Source organism: Hipposideros armiger, unplaced genomic scaffold (genome assembly GCF_001890085.2).
Source record: "Hipposideros armiger isolate ML-2016 unplaced genomic scaffold, ASM189008v1 scaffold_12, whole genome shotgun sequence".
NCBI lineage: Eukaryota > Metazoa > Chordata > Mammalia > Chiroptera > Hipposideridae > Hipposideros > Hipposideros armiger.
In genome coordinates this window covers 7,174,285-7,187,424 of record NW_017731362.1, presented here as the reverse complement: position 1 = coordinate 7,187,424, position 13,140 = coordinate 7,174,285, and the positions used below count along the sequence as shown (strand labels likewise).

The following is a 13,140-nucleotide window of genomic DNA, read 5'->3' as shown; positions in this document are numbered from 1 at the left end:
TAAGTCATCATTCCGAAAGTAAAAGCAGTGTATTCATAGCAAGACATCCTATTACTATTACCACTTCTAGCCCCACTACTAGAAGTTTACTAGGAGCCAAGCAGTGCTTTGAGTACATGCTCATATTACCATACTCTGTATGTTTGTGTGTGTGTTCACATATGTATATGTAATTTAATATTATTGTAAGATCCGTATAAAATATTAATGTCCCGGGCCGGCCAAGTGGCACGTTGGAAGAGCTGGCTTGGGACGCCAGAAGGCCCGGTTTGGATCCCACATATGAAGGCCAGTGACACTGCATTCTACAGCTAAGATGCTGAACAACAGCTCAACCTGGAGCTGGGCTGCTGTGAGTCACTGGCGACGGCGTAGGCTGCAGCCCTTGCGGCAGTGGGTTGCCATGGGCTACCGTGTGTAGCCAGCAGCCAGCATGAGTGGCCAGCAGCTGCAGTGAGTGGCCGTCCAGAAGCCGGCGACTGATCTGCCTCGCCAGGGAAGAGTGCAATGATGGTGCCAACTTGGGCCAGTGAAGCAATGTCCTCCACAACTAGACTGAAGAACAAAAGGACAGCAACTTGTCTGTTCCCCTTACCCCAATTCCCCAATTGGGGGAAAAAAAAAATTAACATCCCCATTTTACTGAGGAATACGGAGGCTTGAGGTTAAGTAATTTCTCAAGGGCACACAGTTCATGAATGCAAAGCTGTGATTCTTACCCAGAGCTCTATATTTTAATGTGTACACCCTTAACCACAAGGTTATACTGCTTTACCACCTCCCTGTATCCACTTAAATTATGGCATGTATTGTACTGGGTCTTATTTCTGATTTTCTTTAAACCATCTAAGGCTAAGATTTTGCCTTAGTCTTAATATCCTTTATCTCAGTTTTCTAATGCCCTAGCTTCTGTCAACAAGAAGTGAGAATAAATTAAAATTGGAAAAACAGTAAACACTATTCCTCCTAAGCTCATTCCAACAGAGCCTCAGAACTAAAAAAAATATTTTTTCTGCTAATTTTACATGATACCCATTGCTGCTTTTTTAGGCCAGTATTTTAAAAACTCAAGGATGTCTTTTTTTAAATCTTAATGACAGCCTAACATCTGAACCATTAGTTAAAAAAACCAGGAGGAATAAACATTTGCAAGTGTTTATATTATTAATCCCTGGCCTAATTGTATAGTTTCCGTGTCTTCCTTAACATGTCCAATTTCGTCTCATTCTGGTGAAACGAGAGTCTGTAAGGTCATTCACCTGTCCATCTGATCTCTTCTCCTGTGGTCTCTGCTCAGGCACCATACTGTCCACCAGCCTTCCATGTATGTGCATTGGCCAGAAACCCCTGAACCGTATCCGCCCTTCCCGCTATTGCCCTTGAACACCTCACGGCCAAATCATGCTGTTCAGTGTACAGTATCTCTTACGTGTGCTCTCCTTTCCATTCCTCAAACCCACAACTGTCACTCAAACTCACAACCGGTCTCTCATTTACTGTTCTAGTGGCCTTTTAAATGGTTTTTCTATCTCTAAGTGCTCTTTCTCTCTCTCGGTACTTGGCTTTCTGATGATCAAATGTATGTGGGCTTAGAACTAGGATAATAATAATAAAGAAATAGCTTGTATTCTCATTAGGTAAACTGTTTTTTTAAATAGATTTGTTTTATAAAAACATATTTGATTCTTAAGTAAATTTTAGACTGAAGTAGTATAATTCAATTTACATGTGTTTCTATCTTTAACAGCATATGTGTGTGTATATTAGTTTAAAGTTTATTTCTATGACACTGGTCTTTCAAATCATGCATTTGTCTACTGTGTTCCTAGAAATAGAGGTACTCTTGTTTGAGAGCCATAGCTTCAGAATCCTAGTATTTGGGAGTTTAAAGATGTTATTCTCTTTGGGAAATTCAGAAATTTAACGCATATTCTTACCCAGCTAGAAAGTCAAAACTTATTCCTGAGCAGTAGAATTGCTTGGAAGTAGAACCAGTAATTTTTATCTTCCACAGAAAGTTTGGGGATCTCAAACTTTTACTCATGAGAGAATTCACTGAGGGCCTCTGGAGATTGCCTGAATTCAGATCCCAGTCTCACCACTTACTATTGATAGCTGCAGAACCTTGAGCAAGTTGCTTAATCTCCCTGTGCCTCAGTTTCCTGAAGTGAAAATTGGGGCAATAATAGTTGTGAGGGTTAAATAACCTAGAATATGTAATGAGCTCAAAGCGCTGCCTGGCAAGAAAATATATATTAAGCTATTGTTATTTCTGTCATTATTATAACCTCTTATATGCTTTCATAATACTCAGTATTTTTCCTTCAGAGCATTTATTATAGCAGTTTGAAGCTATATAGTTGTATAGTAATTTAGTTAAATGCATTTCTCCATTCTAGGCAGAGAACCCTGAGGGTAGAGCCTTTCTTTGTTTTGGTCATCATTTGATCCTTGGCACCTAGCATGTACTAGGCACTGAGTAAATATTTGTTGAATGAATTTAGAAGAGATTAGTCTAAAATTTTTCTAAAATAAGTGGGATTAAAATCCTTTTCTGGATTGATGATATAGTTAATCTGGCACATTATTTTATGAGTAATTCCATAATTCAAAGCCTGAAGTATGGGTTAACTACAAATTAATGAATGGTGTGATTATATAGATAATGGGACTGATAACTCCTTTGTGTCATTGTTATAATGTTTATCTTTGACAGCAGAGATGTTTACTTTTTAAAAAAAATATAACTACTTAATATTGGATATTTAAATACTATTGCATGCTTACCATGTAAACAGTTTGGTTTTGGAGTAATCGATGCCAAACTACTTACAAAAATTTTTTCCCCAAAAAACTAGCCAACAAATCTATTCATTGGGAATGTACCCAGCCAAAAAGAGTAAAAAATATATAGTTGGCATAAAGAAAGATATTTGTTCCTTTTAATGTAGCAAGGAGATATACATTTAATTTTTCTAATAATTGGCTAAGCAGTTTAAAGATTTAGAAGCAGGTGTTGCTAAGACATAATGCTTTTTGACAGCATTTAAAACTGGAGTCACATTTTTTGGGAGATTATTCCTTTGTTGGTTTTAGCAGTAATGGATTGACTTACAGAAGGCTTTGACTTAATAGGTGGAAGCTGCTTGTGAGTCAGAAATGCAGCTGTGCCCAACACTGGCGTATGTCTGAAATGGGGAAAGAGGAAAACAAGAGCGGGGAGAACAGATAAGAGACTTTCATAGTGGCTCCAGCGAGAGATGTCGGGACAGGGACACGGGAGTGAATTTGACATATGTTTAGGAGTTATAATAAAAATCAGTGGGGACAAGTGATTGAATGGAGAGAGTGCAAAAGGAGTTGGTAGTGTGTAGCTCAGGTGAGTGGTTGGGTTGCATAACGGTGTGACAAACTGAAGCAGAGATACAGGCTTGGAGGAAAGAAGATTTCAATTTGGACATGATGGGTTATAAGTGTATTTTATAAATTCCAGGGAAAGATGCCCAGTAGGCAATTGGAACCGTGAGTATGAAGCTCTGGGAATGGGGATCTAAGCTGGAGATATATTTGGGGGAGTCAGCATCAACACATGGGTATAGCTGAAAACTGCAAGTGGATGAGATCACCCCTAGAGGAGGTGGAGAGAGAAAAGAACAGAATCTCTGGAAGGAAAAGCAGGGGAGGAGGGAGAACTCCTGAAAGGGGAGGCAAGACGGAGTCAGAGAAATAAGAGAACAAGGAGTGCTTAGGGTCATAGACAGTGTTTCAGTAAAATAATAGGAGAATGAGGCAGATTAGATGTTTGAGGCAGAAAGTCAGAGGGGAAGAAGGGAAGACGACTAGAATAAACTGCTCTTTAGAAAAGTTTTGATCGCGTGGAGAAGTGAGAACGGATAGCTGCTAGAGGGATACGCGCCATAAAGAGAGGTCTGGAGTTTTGTTCTTTTTGTATTTTGAGGTTGGGAGAGACTTATCCACTTTTATAGGATGAGGGAAGGAGCCAGGAGAAGAGTTGAAGTAGGCAGGAGAGAGGTAGAGAGAAGCCAGATATATGCGTAGATCAGGATCCCAGAGGTGAGGGAAGAGGATGTGGTTGGCGCCCAGATAGAAAAGGTACAAACAGAAAGATGACAACTTATTTTCATCGTTGAATCATGAATGCCTCTTTTTCTTCAGTCTCAGAGGTACTGATGAGAATCCCAAGGAATATCTAGCTTGGTCTTCTTTGGGAAACGTCATTTTGCCAGGTTGAATTTTTAGAAGGGACCAAAAATTTAAACATGTTAAATATAAAGGTGTTTTGGGGATTAAAAAGAATCTTTATACTTGCTTTAGACCTTGCTGAAAACTAGATCGAGATCAAGAAATACCCTTACTTGATGGATGTGTTGACTAACCTTATGGTAGTAATCACTTACCAACATATGTGTATCAAATCATCACAATGTATATGTCAGTTATATCTCAGTAAAGCTGGGGAGAGCAAAGAAACTAGATAGGTAATTGCCTAGGGTTGGGGTGGGGAAGGAGATGGGAAGACTTGGGAGTAATAACTAAAGGATATGGGACTTCTTTTTGGAGTGATGAAATATTCTAACATTGAGTATAGGGATGGTTGCAAACTTGGTGACTATACTAAAACCATTGCATCATGTACTTTAAATGAGTGAATTGTATGGTATGTAAGTTACATGCTGTGTGATTTATATCTTAATAAAGCTGCCCCGCTCCAAAAGAAATACCCTTATTGAGTTAGAGAATGCATCTATTTAGCTTTTAGTTCTCAGAACTTTGTAACTCCCAAGTTCTAATGCATTTGACCTAAAATGCAAAGTTAGTTCAATTTTTACAATAAAAATTCCTAGAGGTTTCATAGACTTATTCATCTAGGAAAGGGAGGGGAGCTGCTCAAAGAAAAGGTGCAAAGGGATCATATTTGGTTGGTTACATGAGATTCTGAGTAAAAAAAACAACACTCAGGTGCCTAAGTGGTTGGAGGGAAATTACTCACGGCAACAGAGTGATTATCTTATTCTCAATAATCACAACAGATACAAAAAGTCTTATATAAAGAGCCCTCACTATATTTGCTTTTATTTAATCTTTATAAAAATCCTTTCATAGAGGAGAGGCAGATTTTTATCTCTAAAAGGAATGCCACTACAATATTGGGCATCGTTTGGAGTGATAGTAAAAAAAACCCCAAAAAGCATTACTTTCACTCATAGACACAGGCAATACTTTAGTGACTACTAGAGAGTAAAGGGGGAGGGGAGATGGTAGAAGAGGGTAAAGGGGGTCAAATATATGGTGATGGAAGGAGAACTGACTCTGGGTGGTGAACACACAATGTAATATATAGATGATGTATTACAGAATTGTACACTTGAAACCCATGTAATTTTACTAACCATTGTTACCCCAATAAATTTTAAAAGTAAAAATAGCATTATTTTCTTCACATCCTAAGCCTTGGTATTTGTACCTGGAAAACTCCCTACGTTTCTGGCTACTGTGTTTAAAGACCTAATAGAATTGGAGAAAATCCAAAACCTTTCAGTTCAATTCAGCCAAGCATTGTTTCAGTGCTGAGTCTGTGCCATTCACTGTCTTAAGGGATCCTGCAAAGAATATGATCCCCTGCTGGCCCTCAGTGAGCTCATAGTATAGAGGAGGAGGAGGATTGTGAGTAAGTGGTTATAATACTATGGGATAACATTAGTTGCAGAGAAAAGGGTTAGGAACAACTTTCCAAAGGGATGGGATAAGTGAATGAGGCTCTAAACGATGATAGGGTTTCATCAGGTGTACAAAGGGACCGACCAAGGATATTGAGAGAAAAGAAAGTACTCATATAATACTGAAGAGGTGTGAAATACCATGGTGTATTCAATATTCGTGGAACATCGTTGTAAGTGGTTGAAAACAAGGTGACAGAATTTTGCAGAGACTGATTAAGTCATCAGCAACACAAATCAAATTTGCATTGTTTTTTGTTTTTTTAAAAAGATTTTTATTGGGGAATTGGGGATGGGAACAGCGCTGGGGACTTGGGGGAAAGGGAACAGACAAGTTGCTGTCCTTTTGTTCTTCAGTCTAGTTGTGGAGGACATTGCTTCACTGGCCCAAGTTGGCACCATCATTGTGCTCTTCCTGGGCGAGGCAGATCAGTCGCTGGCTTCTGGATGGCCACTCACGGCGGCTGCTGGCTGCTCACGCTGGCTGCTGGCTACACATGGTAGCCCATGGCAACCAACTGCAGCAGGGGCTGCAGCCCACAACGTCGCCGGCAGCTCACGGCAGCCCAGCTCCAGGTTGAGCTGTTGTTCAGCATCTTAGCTTTAGAGGGCAGTGTCACTGGCCCTCATATGTGGGATCCGAACCGGGGACTTCTGGCATCCCAAACCAGCTCTTAACCAATGCACCACTTGGCTGGCCCTTGCATTGTTTTTTACTATCACTCTGGAGGTATCTCCTGACAGGAGAGATATCACATAAGAGGTCCCTGCAAGACTTCTAGGCAGGAGATAATAGGGGCCTGAATCCTAGAGAAGACTGTTGGGAGTGGAGAAAAGTCAGGTATGAGAGAGATATACAGTATACGGGATAAAGTACATGCTGAATTGGGTGCTTCATTTATTTTGGCTTAATAGAAGAAGAGATTGTTCAAATAGATAGGGTTAGAGGAACTGCATTATGAAGAAATGTTAAACTATATTAGATATTTCATCCTAGCGAGGTAAAGGCTGAGGAAGAGTAAGATAGAATTCCCACCTTGAAGTCTGTAAGTTGAATCTAGAGTGGATTATCAATAACAGCCAGAACTAAAATTTACCCCCTTACACATGGAAACAGTAAATATGGGGCCAATAAGAGAAATTAGTACTTCATGAAGCAGGCTTATCCATTTATGGAAACTTAGGTCCTCCTTCCCCAAAATAAGAATGTATTTGACATGTTTCATTAATTATAGGAAAATAAGCTTACATTGTTATTGAGAAATTAGACTGTTATGAATATGAACCTGATATTTTATTATCTTATTCTTCAGTAGGTGGTTTGATCAGAATAAAAATTTTGTAAATAGGTTAACTTCATAGAAAGTGATTATAGAAGCAATAAAAAAGAAAAACTGTAATGAGCTTGATGTTCTTGCAGGGTGGTTCTCACGCATTTTAGACTCACTCTTTACACTCTTAAAACTAATTGAGGACCCCAAAGAGCTTTTATTTATATAGGTTATATCTATTGATACTTATTTTTAGAAATTAAAACGGAGAAAATTTTAAAATATTGATTAATTTTAAAATGAAAATATTTATCCATTACATATTAACATAACACATTTAATTAAACATAACTATTTTCCAAAGCAGAAAAATTTAGTGAGAGGAGTGGCATTGTTTTGCATTTGTGCAAATCTCTTTAATTAGCTTAATAGAAGACACCTGGATTTTCACACATACTTGCTTCTGCATTGAGTCTGTTATGATATCACCCATCATGTAACTTCTGGAAAACACTGCACACCCAAGAGAAATGAGAATAAAGAAAGCAAATGATGGTGATTATGAGAATGTTCTTGACCTGGTGGATCCACTGACAATAGTAGTCTGAGAACCACTGTTCTTGAGGAAGCAGAAATTTTTTCTTACATACATTAAAAAAAGTATTACTTTACTCCCACTCCACCCTTTTTGGAAGTAGATGCTGCTAAGAATATGTTCACTATTATTCACTGGCTTTGTCCTATACCCCTAAAGGTCTGTGATCCATTTACAGACTAATAAAGTCAAGTGCAAAGCAGAATTTGTTAGTCTTCTGTGACCTTTTTCTCTTCCTAGACCATATTCCCTCTGTTTTTTTCTGCAGAACTTCTCACTTTATTGATAAACTGTAAAGGCATCTGTATTTTTTGAACTGGAATGTGAGGAGGGGGAGTAATACCATCATTGGGGCCCTTTCTTTATATTCTGGGACTTTCTTTATATTCTGGAGGATAACCAGACTATTACCTGGAATCTGGACTCTGTCAAAATGTGAAACCAGACACTGATGACCAGTTCCTGGAGGGTTGCTTAGAATGGTCAAGAATCATCTCTAGAAAATATCAACACTTCAAAATGTATTTCACTTTGGAAATACATGAGTCTAAAAATAGTCTCTTGAGTCTCTCTACCTTTTGTTCATCAGATACACCATTTATCTTCTCTCCTTTTTCATTCTCCATTAATACCAACATCATTTGATTCCAAACACAGTGACATACCTGTGTCCAATAAAAATCAAGTGTTTGATTTCGTGAAGGTATCTGTAGAATCTCACCATTCTCACTGCCACCACCCAGTTCTGTCATTTCTATTTAAACAACCTGTTGGCCTTTTGACATGAGGCTCTTCTTTTCTCAGTGCCTGATTCAGTTTTCCCAGACACCACTATTATCATGACACTCCTTTACTAAAAAAATTTCAGTGGTGTCTTAATTTGTACCATGGTACAAATCTGCTTTATCTTTACTCTCCTTCCACTTTCCCATGCACCCTTAATCTAAAATATTCCACAGTAGTTAGTCCAGTCTGTTTTGTTAAAATCCCGTGAACACAGGCTATACATTTCTCACTCCTGTGTTTGCCTTCATGTTATTGCCTTCATATTGTTCCTGTTTTCCCCCCTTTTATCTAACTAAACCCAATGAATTCTTCAGAACTCAATGCAAAACCAATCCCTATAAATGGTTTTTTGCCTGTCTAATCTGTCAGCATTGATTTCCCTCTCCTTTGAAACAGAGTAGTATAATATCTGAAATTTGTAGCACATAGTTTGGTATGTAATTACATATCATTATTAATTTATTTTGTTTCAGTTATGTTAATTTTTTTTCTCCAAACAGGTCACAAGTTTCTTGAGAACGTAGTTTGAATTTCATTCTGAGAAAGACCAGATTCCTTGAGCAACTGCCCAATGGTTTTTTCCAACGTTATTCTCTAAATTATTCCTGTGCTAGTTAAGTTGAATTGGTCTTAACATCTGGGCAGAAGTTCAAGAATGATAAATAATATATAGCATAATGTTATGTCCAAGTATAGATAAGTACTTATACTTATTCTGAATTTGTCAAACTTTATCTTATAGCTATTTCTGCATTTGAAGTTCAGCCAATTTCTACTGAGGTCCAAGAAGGTGGAATTGCTAGATTTGCATGCAAGATTTCATCAAACCCTCCTGCAATCATAACATGGGAATTAAATCGGACAACTCTACCTGTAACTATGGACAGGTAAATGCAGCTTTTGTCTTTGGAGATGACACAGGAGTAATGAAGACGTCATCATGGGACTATATAGGGGAAAGACCATTACGGAGCCCCTTTTCTTTTACAGTAGCAATAATCAACTTCTTAAAAGACATTTCAAACTGGCAAAGAATTAGATCATTAGTCACTGGCACATGGGACATAATTCCTGTTTTTTGGTTCAGCTCAGAATTCAGACAGCCTATCTTATTGCTTCATTCTTTTCCAACCATGGGAGCCCCTGAGTACGTGGACTGCAACCCATGGATTTCGGAAACCAAATTACACCTTCGCTGCTGGAAATAGCAGTGCTGGTATAAGGGTCTCCCTTGGATGCCCTGTTAGCTGTCCACTTCTGACTGTACCTTCCCCTTCTCCATCTCCTTTTTACTACACACACACACACACACACACACACACACACACACACATACACCCCCCCACACACACACACACACACCCCCCCCCCCAAAGGCTCTGAAGGTGGTTGAAGTGTAAGGATGAAGAACTGGTTGGTAGTAACTTCAAAAGGTTTGATTTCTGTCCTAATGAGTAGCACTATTCCTAAGAAGGCAAAAATCATTTGCTAAAATGGTGAGACACTGAGATGGAAGAATTTATTCAAGGAAGTGATTAAAAAAAAAAAACTTACGTTCAGGTGTCTCTTGGAGAATACATCGATATTAATAGGAAAAAGGTCAGAAATTTGAAGAAAATCCCACTAAGTTCTAGGCCACCAGTTAGATATATCTAAGCTATAGTGTTAAATGAGACTGTGTAAAATTAGACTGATAGGTTTCACAAACCACACACTGCATAATTATGTTTTAGAGAGCTGTAGTGACCCAAACGAAAACAATTGAATCAAGCTAATACTTTAAAAGGTCTTTAAAATATTGCTTTCGGGGCCAGCTGAGTGGCTCAGTTGGTTAAGAGCTCGCTCAAGAGTGTGAGCTCTGAGCAACAGGGTCACTGGTTTGATTACCGGCCTGAGCTGAGCTGCCAACAGCTGCCAACAGGTGGCAGGATGGCTCAGCTTTAAAAAAAAATTGTATTTGGCACTTTAAAAAGGTTGAGTATGTTAAATCTTATATACTACTTGTTTAAAATAAAATATCAAATCTACAAAGAGTTTAATCATCTTTCTTCTCATGAAAACAGGATAACTGCCTTACCAACAGGAGTATTGCAGATCTATGATGTTGGCCAGAGGGATGCTGGAAATTATCGTTGTGTTGCGGCTACTGTAGTCCACAGACGTAAAAGTATGGAGGCCTCTCTAACAGTGATTCCAGGTACCCCATAAAAGTTGTTTTTTCAGTTTTTATTGGCCCAGCTATTAACTTTTCTTCTTTGGCTATCATAGTATGCCATAAAAGTAGTACTTTAATTTTATTTAAATTATTGTAATCTACTTGGAAAATGGTCAATTGTATGTATTAAGCAACTCTTCTTTCACAGGTTAACTTGTTTTAGGTTATGTTACTGTCAACATCTTTAAGAAAGATTGAATTTTTTTGGTAAATATTTTGCTGTTGTTTTTAAAATATAAAATACATAAAAAGTAAAAAAAAGAATGACAATCATCCATTTCCACCAGAATTGTTCACTGTCAGTGAAGAGATAACTTGTTTCCAGTTTGGTATTTTTTTTGTTTGTTGTTTTAAGAAAAACCATAATTTGCATTTGTAAAAATAATGCGTGCTTATTATAAAGAGTAATGTCTACAAAAGAAAATATATATATATATAAAAGTTTTTACATTAAACGATGTAAAAAAGTACAAATATAAGTTTTAAACTATCCCCAATTCCAATACCCAAAAATTATCATTAACATTAAGTGAACATAATTTTATATATTTTGCCATACATGAATATAGTTAGAAGGGAAACTAGATAGAGACATGAATATGAAGAAAGAAATGTATATTTTATTAATATATAATTATACATAGATGCTAGTTTTTATTTTGAAATAATTTAAATTTAATTGAATATAGTGAAAGAAAGCTTGGACTAAAAACATGTTAAACTTCACATGAATGTTTTACTCTTCACAAGAGGGATTACTTCCCAAAAGACCGTTTAAGGTTAAAAAGTTTTTTGAAAAAAATTAAGAGATTGAAATTATATTTTTAATGCTATGTTTTAATTTTAAGTAGCATTGACTAGCTTTCTGATATGAAAGATAAAAACAAAAGCACTCTCATACTTCTTTCTTTCTCCCCACTGACCCATGAATTGTTGATAAGATTAGTGAAAGTATTAAATGAATGTTTGAACCTCAACAAACATGAAACAACCTAAATGTCCATCACCTGATGAATGGATAAATTAAATGTTCTATTTATATAATTAAATATTATTCTATTGTTCAATAAAAAGAAATGAAGCACTGATACATGCTACAACATGGATCAACCTTGAAAACATTATGCCAAATTAAAGAAGCCCATCATAAATGACCATATAATCTATGGTTCCTTTTTAATGAAATGTGTAGAATTGGTAAATCCAGAGAGACAGAAAATATAATAGATTAGTGGTTGCCAGGCTATGGGGAGAGGAGATTGAGGAGTGGCTGACTGTTAATGGGTATGGGAAGGGCTGATCAAGTGGCTCAGTTGGTTAAGAGCTCCCTCAAGAGTGTGAGCTCTGAGCAACAGGGTTGCCAGTTTGATTCCCAGCCCAGGCTGAGCTGCAGCTGAGCTGCCAACAGGTGGCAGGATGGCTCAGCTAAAAAAAAAAAAATCATGTTAATGGGTATGGGGTTTCTCTTTAGGGTGACGAAAATGTTCTAAAATTAATTGTAGCAATAGTTGCACAGCTCTGAAAACACGAAAAACAATTGAATTAAACACTTCAAATGAGTGAATTATGTATTATGTGAGTTATAGCTCAGTTAAATTGTTTTGAAAAAGAAAAAAGTGAATAACTTAATAATAGATATTTTCACTCATTTCACTAATTATATTTTACTTATGATTTATTTTTATATTCTGCCTTTTCTCCCCAAAGCTAAGGAGTCTAAATCCTTCTACACACCAACCATTATAGCAGGTCCACAGAACATCACAACATCTCTTCATCAGACTGTTGTTTTAGAATGCATGGCCACGGGAAGTCCCAAACCAATCATTTCTTGGAGCCGTCTTGGTAAGTCTTCTCAGGGGGAGAAAAAGTATTTTCCTTCAACTTTGTTTATTCTAGTGAAGATGATAAAATGTTTATATACAAAATACATGTTTGGCAATTAAGTGGCTTTTAACTTTTTTCATTTCAGTGTGTAGAGAAAAGGTTTAAATATAGAGAATTTTATACTTTTTATGATAGGATTGTTTGGAGAGTGATTTTTTTTAAACCTAATTTTAGATGATAATGTTACATTGTTTTAACTGAAGTATTCTCTTTGAAATAGACCACAAGTCCATTGATGTCTTTAATACTCGGGTCCTTGGAAATGGTAATCTCATGATATCTGATGTCAAGTTGCAACACGCGGGAGTATATGTTTGTCGGGCCACTACCCCTGGCACACGCAACTTTACAGTTGCCATGGCAACTTTAACTGTATTAGGTACGTTTTCTTTCATTCTGCAGTCAGGAGAATCTTAGATTTTAACATTTGCTGTTTCATCTCATTCATAGCTTACTTGTACCTTTCCTGAATTTTGTAGCATTAATATGAAGGTTGATACGAAGTATTGTAATCTAATGATGAATTATAGGAGAAAAAAAAATCCTACCGTATTTGCCGGCGTATAAGACGTTTTTTGGCCCTGAAAAATATGCCTCCAAGTGGGGGGTCGTCTTATACGCCAGGTACACTTCAGATAGACTGCCCAT

At 37.2% G+C, this 13,140-nt stretch overlaps 1 protein-coding gene across 1 annotated transcript in view; it reads left to right on the top strand.

Annotated features, from left to right (window-relative positions):
• The window catches only part of PRTG (protogenin), a 133,567-nt gene that overhangs the window by 54,974 nt on the left and 65,453 nt on the right, over positions 1-13,140 (top strand). Inside the window, exons 3-6 of the mRNA XM_019665332.1 lie at positions 9,133-9,277; positions 10,454-10,587; positions 12,313-12,450; positions 12,713-12,871. Of these exons, the coding sequence (XP_019520877.1) occupies positions 9,133-9,277; positions 10,454-10,587; positions 12,313-12,450; positions 12,713-12,871 (576 nt within the window). The remainder of the gene's footprint in view (positions 1-9,132; positions 9,278-10,453; positions 10,588-12,312; positions 12,451-12,712; positions 12,872-13,140) is intronic.